This window comes from Symphalangus syndactylus, chromosome 4 (genome assembly GCF_028878055.3).
Source record: "Symphalangus syndactylus isolate Jambi chromosome 4, NHGRI_mSymSyn1-v2.1_pri, whole genome shotgun sequence".
Lineage (NCBI taxonomy): Eukaryota > Metazoa > Chordata > Mammalia > Primates > Hylobatidae > Symphalangus > Symphalangus syndactylus.
In genome coordinates this window covers 125,032,903-125,045,858 of record NC_072426.2, presented here as the reverse complement: position 1 = coordinate 125,045,858, position 12,956 = coordinate 125,032,903, and the positions used below count along the sequence as shown (strand labels likewise).

Sequence of the window (12,956 nt, the reverse complement as noted above, 5' to 3'; positions counted from 1 at the left end):
GGCATTGTTTTATTGAATAGCTGTTTATTTATCAAAAGAAAAAAGGACAGAAATGAACATAGAACTGTATGTATTTGCTGTGGTAGTCATGGCCTGTGTATTCTCAGCTCTGTGCTACACCACTTTGCTGCTCCACTCTGAATGGCAGGGAGGCTGCTCCTGCAGGCTACAGATCCTAGAGCCCCACCTCGGCTGGCTTCTGGCTGGGTTAGGCCAGCGGGAGGCTCTGATAAAAGACTAGAGGTAGGAGGAAAGGAGCAAGAGGGTATTTCACCTTCACTCTGCCTCCAGCAACATCTCTGATAGAGGATGGGTCTTACCCATGGCTGCAGCTTCTAGTGTGTTTCCAGCATCCTCTGATGGCCCCAATACCCTGTGATAGGAGTGGCCTCCTGCTGTTGAGAATCTCTTAACTTGCCCAAATGTGCCATCTTTGACGTTTCAGCTCTTCTCTCATGTGTAATAAAGTCCCTGTGTTAAAAGAGTGGTTTCCTTTTCCTGATTCATACATTTTGTAGAACAATTTGCTTTTACGTCACAGCTTATAGTCTTTTGGATGTTGATAAAGGAAATGTTAAATTATTCATTATCTCATTTAATCAGCTTGGTATTATATTTAGGTGATGGGGCAAAGAAGAATAAGACAAAATGACCTGACTGCCCTCAGGGAACTAAGTCTGTTTGGGGAGACAGTGTGTTCCCCAAGTGCCAGGGGAGCTAAACGGAAGAAAGACCTAGACTGTAGTAGTGGTGGGAAAGATGTCACAAAAGAGGTGACATCCGAAAGTCTTGCCAGACACTAAGATCTGCTCAAGCAGATGAGGAAGAAGGGCATTCCCAGCAGAAGCAGCAGTTTGTATGAAAGCATGTCTCACATTTGGCTGCAGGAGCATGGTGGTCAGGGGGACTGGAGGAAGAGGAAGCTAGATAGGTGGTCGGGGTAGACCACCAAGAGCATTGAAGCCTCTGCTAGGCAATTGGACTTTATCCTCTTAGGACTGGGAAGCAGTGAAAAGGATTTTAAGCAGAGGAATTACATGAACGGATTTATCCTTCAAAAAGGTCACCCTAGGAGAGGTGTAGAAGAGAGACTAGAGGGCTGAAAATGGAGGCAGAGAAACCTCCTGGCCAGGTGGTGAGTGGCAGAAGTCCTGGTGGGAGTGGGTGGTGTTTAAACAAAGACCTGAATTAAAACTGAAGGCAAGAGGAGGAGGGGAAAAATCAAGAAATGTTAAGAAAGTAGAATGTGTAGAACTTGGTGATTTGTTTGAAAGTGTTGGGAGTTGTTGTTAAATGATGGTCTCAGAGATCACGGAATGTTTGTCTGGTTTAGCTAAATAAATGTTAAAACTAGAAGCCTGTTTCTCAAATTGGGGTCACCGTGTCCCCTTAGAGGTCTCATGCAAACTCTGAGTTGTTTATGCTGCCTTATGAGCTGGATGTATCTTAGGTTTCAAACAAGTTATGATTGTAGCACTACTCAGGTCTTACAATAAGCCAAACAAGCAATTCTTTATTAAAAATCATTTGCTACTCCCGCCACCCACCACCCCAAGATCTTTTTCCTGGCCATTATGTGCCTTATCTCTTTCTACTAGTCATAAAATTTGTTGGCCACCCACTGTGTATTTATCTCATCTCCTACCTCTACCCATCACAGCTTTCTCGTCTTCTGATTAAATAGAAGAATTAGCCTCTTATTTAATAAATCATTGTATGGGTACCTGTGTCTAAGGGTTTCTGAAGTCTAGCAATAGAACATCCTCTGCTCGTTGAGAAAACATATAGGCTCACCCATCACCAAGCACTCCACATGCCAGAGACTGCACTGAAAGAACACTCAATTCTTTCATGTAGTTAAAAGAAAACAATGCTTGCCCTCTGAGAGTTTAACATCTGAAAACAAATCTAAAGAGGGAGAAACTGGGCCGGGCGCGGTGGCTCACGCTTGTAATCCCAGCACTTTGGGAGGCCGAGGCGGGCGGATCACGAGGTCAGGAGATCGAGACCACGGTTTTAGTCTCTACTAAAAATACAAAAAATTAGCCGGGCGCGGTGGCGGGCGCCTGTAGTCCCAGCTACTCGGAGAGGCTGAGGCAGGAGAATGGCGTGAACCCGGGAGGCGGAGCTTGCAGTGAGCCGAGATTGCGCCACTGCACTCCAGCCTGGGCGACAGAGCGAGACTCCGTCTCAAAAAAAAAAAAAAAAAAAAAAAAAAAAAAGAGGGAGAAACTGGCAAGAAGAAACACATTAGAAATAGCATCTGCCTTAAATGATGTGCAGTAGGATTTGGGTTGAGGTGCTGCTCTGGAGTTATGGCCTGGTATTAGTAGTCTTGATAGCTAAAACTAACATGCTTTTTTCTTGTAAGATTTCAGATTGAATATAGTGGTTGAGAGACTGGGTTCTGGGGTCTGACTTCCTGGCTCTGCCACTTCCAGGTGTCACCCTGGCCAAACTGTGTCATCTCTGTGCTTCCCTTCATTGTAAGATGAGGATAATAGTATCTACCATAGAAATGAGAGGATTCAATGGCATGTGTGTGTGATGTGCAGCACACCTCCTGACACGGTGTCAGCGCACAATAAATACTCGCTGCTGACCCTTCCTGAAGCCAAAAAGAAGCCTCTGAAGGCTCAGCTGAGAAAGGTGTGCTGCGTGAGTACCAAAGATTGCTGCCTTCTTTCCAAACAAGAGCTGCTATGGCTAACCCTGAGATCCTTTGTAGTCATTTAATTACAAAGAAATTCTGGGACATACTTTCTTCAAGCCAAGTTAGTCTTTTTAGTTTTTAAATTACATCTTGATCATATCACACACAATCAGTTGTCACTTCAGGGCACTTCCAGAAACAAGTTTGCAGGCCAGCATGTGGCAGGTAACACCATAGAGGAGACTGGGGCATCACTGCCTCTCTGAAATCGTCCATTGATATCATCCCCTCCCTCCTTCTTTGAGTTCAACACACATTAATCAAGCACCACAATTTTTCAGGTTCTGTATTAGGCTCCAGGGATACAAGGGTGAACAGACAATTCCCATCCTCATGAAATGTGCAATGGTGTGGAAATATATGTGAACAAATTCAATCCACTGTGATAGAAGCCCCAATGGGAGTGTGTAGAAGGTCAGAAGAGGTACACAGAAAGGACAACAAGGAAGGCTTCACAGAGGTGGTGACATCTCACTAGGATTTTGAAGGGAATAAGAATGGGGAGAATCAGAAGATCAGCACGGTTTGCACAGAGGAACTACACCAGAGGTGTTGTAGGGGGACGTGGTAGTAGATGAAATTGAAGATGTAGGCAGAAGTTTGATCATGTCAGAGCTTGGCCTTTGTCGTGGGAACATCAGGGGCCATTGAGGGACTTCAGGTAACAGAATGCCACAGATTCACAATTTTAGCAGGGTCACCCTAGTATGAAAGACAAACTTGAAAAGGGTTTGCAGATGCTGGCAGGTTCATGTCACCCCTGCAGATTCATTGAGAGCAGAGACAGAGTCCTATTTATCTCTGTACCCCTAAAGTTTAGTGCTTTATAGACATGTAAGAATTTTTTTTTTCGGAGTGAAGACAGCCCAAGTTGAATTTTCCCATTCTGTATCCTATCCTCAGAACATGCTGACCTGGACCTCCATCTTCCACAGCAGCTTGGCTAAGATCCTAGGAAATTCCTTTTTTTCTTGGCATTCTTCTAACTGGCACTCTCTGTTTACTAGGCCCTCTGCAGCTGTAACGTGTGATGATTGATGCTTATAATTCTGACCTTGAAGTACTTCATGGCTTCTAAATCATCAAAAAAAGATTAAAGCATATTCTCAGTATCACTGTAATGTTTGTGTGTTTTACTGCCTTCTTCTCTGGAAAGTGGTGGTTTATGAAGTGCCCGTGCACTTGTGTGCAGACGGACACAGAGTCTGTGATGGTCCTCAACTCTTCTCCCACAGGGAGGCTATGGTGCATGCTTGAAAATAAACAAACAAAATAACCTGGGTTCTCTTCATGCCTAGAAGGAGGAAGCAGCTTGGTCCCAGGGGCAAAGTGGCTTGAAATGAGAGCGAAAGCAGTGGTTAGGAAAGCAGAGGGAATGATGAGGCAGAACTGGTACAGACCAGGAGTCAGGCAGCTTACGAGCCAGCCCTGGCTGGCTGCATTCTGACCCCAGGAAGAGCAAAGCCCAGGGTCGGGACTGCAGCTTCATGTTCTGTGTGCCTGGACCCGAATCATCAGGCTTGAATTTGGCGAGATTCTCCACCAGCTATATTTGTATCTCGGTAACAACCGCTCAGTAAAATGCCAAACATTAGGCAAGTGAAAACATCAATAATTAGAGCCTCCTGTTCCCCACACATCTTTTCTTGAAAATCTTTATTGCTGCAGAGCTGACATTATTAGGCACAGAATGAAGAACTCCAAATAGAAACTGTGAAATGGCTCCATCTTATAACCTGAGTCCTGAAAAATAAGGGTGTGATGTTGTCACTAGGCGGGAGATTTGTTTAGGTTTTCTTTTTTTCTTTTTCTTTTTTTTTTTTTGAGATGGAGTCTCGCTCTGTCACCCAGGCTGGAGTGCAGTGGTGCGATCTCGGCTCACTGCAGCCTCCACCTCCTGGGTTCAAGTGATTCTCCTGCCTCAGCCTCCCAAGTAACTGGGACTACAGCCCACCACCACACCCGGCTAATTTTTTGTATTTTTAGTAGAGACGGGGTTTCACTGTGTTAGCCAGGATGGGCTCAATCTCCTGACCTCGTGATCCACCCGCCTTGGCCTCCCAAAGTGCTGGGATTACAGGCCTGAGCCACCATGCCTGGCCCTTGTTTGGGTTTTCTTTGGGGACTGTATATTGCAGTAAATAGAAATGCCCCTTCCATTTTGTCATACAAATTTGTTTTTAAAATCTGTGTTTGGTCTATACTCGTCATCCCAGCCTAAAGAGCCAGTCCCTGAACCACAGAAGTTCTGTTTGCTGCCTCTCGGCCAGGGCGTGTGTGGGCTTTACAGGCAGCTTTACCACTTGCCAGTTCTGTGATTTGGGCAAATGTTTTAGACTCTTCGGGTCTTAGTTTTGTTTTTTTAATCTGAAATATTGGAATAATAGAGATTCCTTATTTTATAGGGTTGCTGTGAGGCTGAAATAAAATGGTGGATGTGGAAATGCTCAACTAGAAAGCCCTATCTATATCAATAATAGTATATTAAATATACTAAAGAACATCATAAATATCCTAACAAAAACAGAAATATATTTCATCTGCAAACGTGACATCCTCCAAAATTTTCCCAAAGTAGAGTAGGGAAATGAACTATTTATTGAATCTCTACCTTAGGGGAGGTGTTCCAGCTATCACTTTATCCATTCTGCAAAGTAGATCTTAAATCCCACTTTTAGACACAAGGAAACCGAGGCTCCTAGTCACAGCAGAAGTGGGATTTGAACCTGACTCGAGAACTTAATGCTCCTTCTCCTTGGCTACATTATCTCATTGTCTGTCTAGTTCCAGACCCCCAGTGTTCTTAAAAGCTGTTCACATTCTTTGATGCTGGGAAGTGTGCCAGCCATTTCTTAGTCATTCACTCCTGTAAGTGGGACAGGGTGGCACCCAGAGGGAACTGGAGCACCAGGTGCCCCCAGAGAGACTAGCAGCATGGAGTGGTCTGGTTTGTGGGACAGGCCCTCCGTTGGCATTCCACTTTTAGGGAGTTGGCCTGGCATGGACGGAAAGCCAGGCAACAGCTGTGCCACATTTCCTAGCCCTTGAGAAAATGGCTACGGCCCTGTCGTTTTCAGAAGTTCATTCTTTTCTGTCAAAGTGAAGCCACCCTTCATCAGGACTCCTCTCAGCAATCAGTGCCTCTTGTGTATTCTGACTGGCCCCTTATTCTGTTTGTACAGGGAGTGAGATTAGATTTATTCTATGTAGTAACCACTCTGCTAAGCTTTTCTGCGACTCTTCCTGTTAGCTTTGATGCTGGGCATTGGGGGAAAGGGTTCCCGATGTGGCAGTTCATTAAGTGCCCGGTGGGACCCACTGCTGCATGCATTTTCTTCTTTATATCCTTTCCCTGATTCCCAGGCAAACAGAGTTGGCTTGTGAACTGGAGCTGCCCACCCAGAGAACCAGAGATAATGCCTGTTGAAGGGCCAAGTTGCATATTCAGTGAGGATGTCAGTGTGTGGGAGAAGCATTTGTTCAGCCTGCGGTTCTGAGAGGAACTGTGTGTTGTGTTCCCATAGGTTCTCAACAGGAGGTGTGTAGAAGCGGCGGTGATGACAGGCCTGGCTCTGAACTGCCACATAAACAAGAAGTCCTTGTTTGACAGGAAGCACTACTTCTATGCAGACCTCCCTGTAAGTACACTTTGTGATCCACCCCACTGCAAGTTCTCAAAGCTGGGCCAGCCCTGCTGTGGGTGGTCGGAGCGAAGGAAAGGGGCTGTGCCTCTCATATTTTCAGCCAGCACTGTGTCCATCCCAGCGGGAAGTTCTGCCCAGCCCTGATGTAGGCAGGTGCCCCTGATGTTTACTAGATTGGATGCAATTGTCCTGATTGCTGACTTCTTGCTTACCTCATGCTTCTGGTGGCTCGCTCATAATTGCATAGGGAGTAGAAGCCAGTGTTCGCGGGCTCAGCCTGGCCGTGGTATTTGGTGCTAATTGCCTGTTAGTACAAAAGCTAAGGCTCTGGCTGATGCAACAGTAAATGCATACTGTAGCTCTGTCAGCAGAGCGAGAGCGTCTCACTTTTAAGTTGAAGTTCCCAATAATAGGGCTGTCTCCTTTGGAGACATTTCTGTCATCTCACAAGGAGCAAGTAAGTGGACAGTAGTAAGCGGAAACATGAACCAGAAATCTGGACCAAGAACAGTAATTGGCTGAGCAGTAAACTCCATATTGACCCGCTTTTTTCTGAAAATTAAAAAGTTTTTTTCTTTAAGCCACACCATGTGAGTGAGAGCCAATTTTTCATACTATTGAACTGGAACAAAACTGAAATGTTGAATGAGTTCCCCAAAATAATGTTCCGTTTGGTCTAATTCAGAAAAACAACAGTGATGATGTTGCTTCACCTCATTCTCCTTGAACTGAAGATGGGGGCGAGCTGTTTTTTAGTGGGTGAGGGCACGAGTAGAATTAAATAAAAAATACAAGTAAGACCTGCGTTCTCCAGTGGCTGCTGCTTTTCCCCTCTGGCCTCCAGCCTCTCAGCAAGTCTACCGTTTGGTAGGGCGGAAAGAATTAAACCGCCTTTCTTTATCTTTTCAGAGTGACAGACAGTTTGGTTGAGGTGGGAGATTTAGTAATAATATGACTAAAATGAGATGTTTTGATCATCTGTGGTTTTCTGGTCTTTGTGGCCCAGATAGTTCAAATAATCCAGAGTTTCATGGGACATACTCATATAATAAAGCATTTGTTGTTTTTTCTGAAATTCAGATTTAACTGGGTGTCCTATATTTTATCCAACAACCCTACCCAGAGGTTAGTTTTACAAATTGAGACTTCCCGTCTCAGCATAGAAAACAGGTTAGCCTTTTGCATGATTCTCAAAGTGTGGTCCCCAGGGCACTGACATCATCATCTCCTGGGAACTGGTAAGAAATATAAATCTTCAGGCCCCACCCTCGACCTACTGAATCGGAAACCTTTGAGGTTGGGCCAAGCAGTCTGTCTTTTGACAAGCACAGTAGTATTTCTGATGCAGTTAAAGTTCTTAAACTGCTGGCCTGCCAAGTGGTGAAAGACACGGATTTTGGAGCCTGACCATCTGAATTCAGACGTTGACACTGATGCTCACTAGCTCTGTATGTGGCTGTCGGCAAGGTCCTAATCCCTCCGTGCCTTGTTCCTCCTTCCTGGGATTGTTGTGGAATTAACTGAGTGGAACACAGTGAGAGCAATGCCTGGGACCTAGCAAGTGCCACAGATGCCTTTGCTTTTACTTTCTATTCTTCTCCAATTCTCCTCATTGACCTGCTATGTCTTTAGTGCGCATTGGTGCCTCTGTGCGTTTGAAAGTAGTTCTTCCTTTCCACTTAGAAGCAGGTGAGGGATCCTTGCAGGATCCATCAGTGCTTTACTACCATCTGCCTTCCATTAATGGAGGGGGAGTGTCACAGCACTTTCTGACTGGAGGAGCGAGGGAAGTTGGGTCAGGGAGGGCAGCTGCCATGATTGATTCCTTTAAAAAGCAGAAACAAAACAAGCTTAAACACACACTAGCAACTGCTGTTGGCCGTGTGGAGAGTAGATGGCAAAATGCTTAGCCAGCATTCCGAATAAGGAGGGTCTGCCAGGAGCCTGGTAATGAGATGCAGAGTTTAGGCTAATGAGCTGGATAGAAACAATAAATCCTTTTCTTAGGGGTCCCTGACAATGATATTATTGTTATTCCCCAATACAGCACTTTAGTGAGGGCGATGGGATGAATTCATGTTGTTTATTGCATCGTTATCAAGGGTGGAGGATTTGGGGAGGGTGAAGGGGTGATGGCAGGGGTGGAAGAGACCAGGCTCAATGATGGCTGCAATGCAGCAACTAATTTTTTTCTCGTTACTGTTTTTGCTTTAAGTAGGCCTGTCGTTGTGTGACATTGTAAAAGGGATAGTAAACTGGATCCCAGCTCTTATGTGTGGACCAGTGACTATGTTTACCCTATGTTTGTGTGCAGGCAGGCTACCAAATTACCCAGCAGAGGCTCCCAATTGCTGTGAATGGGAGCTTGATATATGGCATCTGTGCAGGGAAGAAGCAGAGTCAGGTGATCCCCAAGACGGTGAGGATCAAGCAGATCCAGTTGGAGCAAGACAGTGGCAAAAGCCTCCACGACGACCTGAGGTCTCAGACGCTCATTGATTTGAACAGGGCAGGTAGGCTTGGAGTGTTTTCATTACTTCTTCTTCCTACTTCAGTCCTTGGATTGCAGGGCCCTCTTTTCACCACTAGAGTTTTCTTAAACAAATTGAGAAAGCAGTCACAGGAGCCTGACAGATGGAGACCAAAATATCAGCATTGGGATTGGCATAGCTGACTAGCGAACATGGCTTGAACTGTAATTATTAGGCTTGCTAATAACTCACCCTGAAGTTAGACAAACTTATCCACCTAGTCACAGACCCAGCAGCTGGATATTTTAAGCAGTCATTAAAAGAAGTGAAACATTTAAAAATCAAAACATGCAGCCTAGGGGCCTACACCTGTAATGCTAGCGACTCAGGAGGCTGCGGGAGGGTCACTGTACACAGAGTTTGAGATCAGGCTGGGCAACATAGTGAGACCTACTCGCTAAAAGATTAACAGCCAGGTGTGGTGCCATACACCTGTATCCCCAGCTATTCAGGAGGCTGAGGTGGGAGGATCACTTGAGCCCAAAAGTTCAGGGCTGCAGTGAGCTATGATCATGCCATTGCACTCCAGCCTGGGCAGCAGAGCAAGATGACGCCTCTTTAAAAAAAAAAAAAAAAAAAAAAAAATGGTGGGAGTGAAGAGAAATGATTGAGAGGCTAGAACCACTCTGAGAGTCCTTCAGTAAGGCAGGGTTTTCCTGAAACTTAGGCCTAATTTTTCTGTTGGTGAAATTGGAGAGCTGCAGTGAGGCTGACTCTGCCCCTCTTTGGTAGGAGTGGGCCTTCTGGAGGTGGTCCTGGAGCCCGACATGTCCTGTGGAGAAGAGGCAGCAACAGCTGTCAGGGAGCTGCAGCTGATCCTTCAAGCCCTGGGGACCAGCCAGGCGAACATGGCAGGTAGAAGCCACAGAAGCAGCATTCTTCTTTCCCTCTCCCTTCCTGCCTTCTAGAACCTCTCTGACTTTATTTTCTGTCAGCTTTATTGAGGTTGTTTGCAGCCATTTTTTCCCCAGCCTTTTGCAACCCTGTTTTTTTGTTTGTTTTTTTAGAATTTTCCTTGGATTCTTTGATGAGCCCCCAACCAAATATAAATATACGACCAACAACATTGCAGAGACACCAAACCCTTAATGAAATAATGGCTTTGAACAGTTCAGTCTTTCTCAGGAAGAAGACACTGTGTTTATCAAGAACAGTTCTTAGTGAGTTCCGCATAGATAGCACTTCATAATTAGTTGTCTCTTTTCCTTTGGGTCTGTTTCTTTCCTTTTGTAGATTTTTCATCCATATACAGTGGAAGCCAAATTATATTGACTGTAAGCCAAGATTATGAAAACTTTACCCTGAGATAAAATCTTAATTAAGTTCAGTGGAAATACAGTAGGAAACTAAAACAAATAAAAGAAACACCTGCACCCTTGGGACCAGACCACACATCATAAGCATTTGCAAATTGCATATAAAGATCATAGGTTTTGGTCACACTCAATTTCCTCATGGCTGTAGGTGTCCTTTGCCCTGGTCTGGTACTGCTTTGCTCTCCCATAAGTCCATAAGGGGTAGCCTCTGCTATCATTTTCTCCTGTTCTCTGTTCCTAGGGACTTTTGGAAAACTTCTGCCACCCTCAGAGCACACCCTGATGGAGAGGAGACAAAATATAGTTTCTGAATCTACAATTGCATTTTTCCATAGCATGGTACAATGGTCACAGCAGGTGCCCAGGAAATCCCATTGATGATGATGCTCATCTCCGTGCTGGTTGATAATACTATTTACGAAGCTTAGCATGTCACATAATGTATTTGCATGTTACAGGGGGACTTCTGGATTTGTAATGCCACATTTGTCACATAGGATGTGTAATAAGCAACAGATTATAACATCAGAGCCCTGGTACATGTTGAATCTGAGGACAGAACTTGCTTATTTTCTATACCGTTTTAGCTCCAGGGACCAGTTTCGTGGAAGACCATTTTTCCCTGGACTTGGGGGGCCAAAGGCAGGGTGGATTCAGGATGATTCAAGTGCATTACATTGATTGTCTACTTTATTTCTATTATTACATTGTAATATATAATGAAATAATTATACAACTCACTATAATGTAGAATCACTGGGAGCCCTGAGCTGATTTTCCTGCAACTAGATGGTCCCATCTGGGGGTGATGGGAGACAGTGACAGATTATTAGGCATTAGATTCTTATAAGGAGCACAAAGCCTAGATCCCTCTCATGCACAGTTCACAATAGAGTTCGTGCTCCTGTGAGAATCTAATGCCATGGCTGATCTGACAGGAGGCGGAGCTCAGATGGTAATGTGAGGGATAAGGAGCAACTGTAAATACAGATGAAGCTTGGCTCTCTTGCCCACCACTCACCTCCTGCTGTGCTGCCTGGTTCCTAACAGGCCACAGACCAGTACCTGTCCATGGCCCCCGGGTTGGGGACTTCTGACTAAAGCTATATTACAATGAATGTACTAATAATGTCAAGAAATGTACTAATGAATGTACTAATATCTAGAAAACTTAGGACAGGGTCTTGAAAATAGCCTGTGCTGGGTACATGTTCAGTGCTCTTATTAACAGTAATAAGTAGTAATACTTTTATGGAATTACCACTCATCTAGATGAATGAGCTTTGTAAAATACGTTCGGTAAAATTGGGTCACTTTTTTTTGGGTCAAACCTTGTTATTTTCAGCGATCAGAACGAGATAGCTTAACAGACCTTCCCCACCGCATCTTTGGGCCCCCGCTGTTTGCAGAAACAGTTTTCTATCTTGATGTTATATTTCTGTTGTGTGAATGTGTTTTAGAGAAAAACATGAAACTGCACTTTATCACTGTGCTCAATGGTATAGTTTTTTTTTAATTTTGCTGTTATAAATCTCTACTTCTAGAAGAGAAATTGAGCCTGATGCCATTCTCATGATGTGTGAATGAAGGCTGTCCCTCAGTGGTGCAGAATGCATTGAAGTAAACCTAACTAGTAAAGCTTTTGTGTACTTGAGGCAATTTAACTTAATTTGTTTAAAAGGTATTTTGTCTTCACTAGATAGCAGGTCTTTTGTTAATATTTGATACTGCATTTGAATCCAGGCTAGCGAACTCTCTTTCAACACTGCAGGATACTAAATGATTCCTCTCAGGTATTTATGGGAGAGACTGAAACTCATGCTTTTATTCCTCTTCCAAATTAGAATTCTAAATTGTGAAAAATGCTTTCATTTTTAAAAGCAGGCGAGGTCCAATTCATGGTTCCCTGAGTTCAAAAAAAGTTGTCTCCCAAGTATTGCAGTTTGGTTCGATGGAGCTCAGCACACTTCGGAAGTTTTCCTTTGAGCTTAATGGGCCTTTCAGAAGATTCCAACTGCAGATTAGTCCTATTCAGATGGAACTGTAGAACTTACTGGGAACCTACTGTGAGACAGAAACCAGTCTGCTTACTCATTGCTCAGGAAAATGCCAGCATTCTGGCATTCATCGCTCAATAAGATTTCATTTATTGAACAGTCACCAAGTGCCAGACCCAACTCTAGGTTCCACAAAAGGCATTGTTCCTGCCACATGGATCTTATGTTCAGGAGGGTGACAAATACATTAACAAATGAAACAAAATAATTACAGCAACAAATGCTTCAAGGAAATAAATGGGGTGCCATGCTACAGAGTAACATTGGAAGGTGACAATGTTGTTTTTTAAAGGCCCCTCAGAGGAGGTGACATTTATTTAAAACCTGAAGAATGATTCAAGGCCCAGGCAGCATAGAGCCAGGAGATGAGCATTCCAGAAAACAGCTAAGGCCAAGGCCCTGAGGTGAGAAAGAGCTAGGAATGGGCCCCGAGGTAAGCAAGGTAGCACAAGGCCACTGTGCCAGAAGCAGAAGGAGCAGTGGCATCAGGTGACACTGAAAAGGCAGGCAAGGGGTAGATCAGAGATAATGGCAAGAAGTTTAGCTCTCCACCCAGGTGCAGTGGTAATCACTAAAAGGCTTTTAAGCAAGGGAAAGACATAGTCTGATGAATGTTTTAGAAAACCACTCTGGCTGCTCTGTGGGAAGTGGGTTTCAGATGGGTAAGAGTAGAAGCCAGGAGACCAGTTAAGAAG

At 44.4% G+C, this 12,956-nt stretch overlaps 1 protein-coding gene across 8 annotated transcripts in view; it reads left to right on the top strand.

Moving 5' to 3' along the window:
* GATB (glutamyl-tRNA amidotransferase subunit B) overlaps positions 1-12,956 on the top strand; it is an 81,790-nt gene that overhangs the window by 27,800 nt on the left and 41,034 nt on the right. For 4 of the 8 annotated variants that reach the window (XM_055276121.2, XM_063638271.1, XM_055276125.2 and 1 more), the window contains exons 3-5: positions 6,238-6,351; positions 8,672-8,870; positions 9,621-9,743. In XM_055276121.2, the coding sequence (XP_055132096.1) occupies positions 6,238-6,351; positions 8,672-8,870; positions 9,621-9,743 (436 nt within the window). Of the gene's footprint in view, positions 1-6,237; positions 6,352-8,671; positions 8,871-9,620; positions 9,744-9,895; positions 10,049-12,956 lie in introns of all 8 variants that reach the window. The other 4 variants (XR_008657270.2, XM_055276120.2, XM_063638270.1 and 1 more) reach the window with 2 other exon arrangements.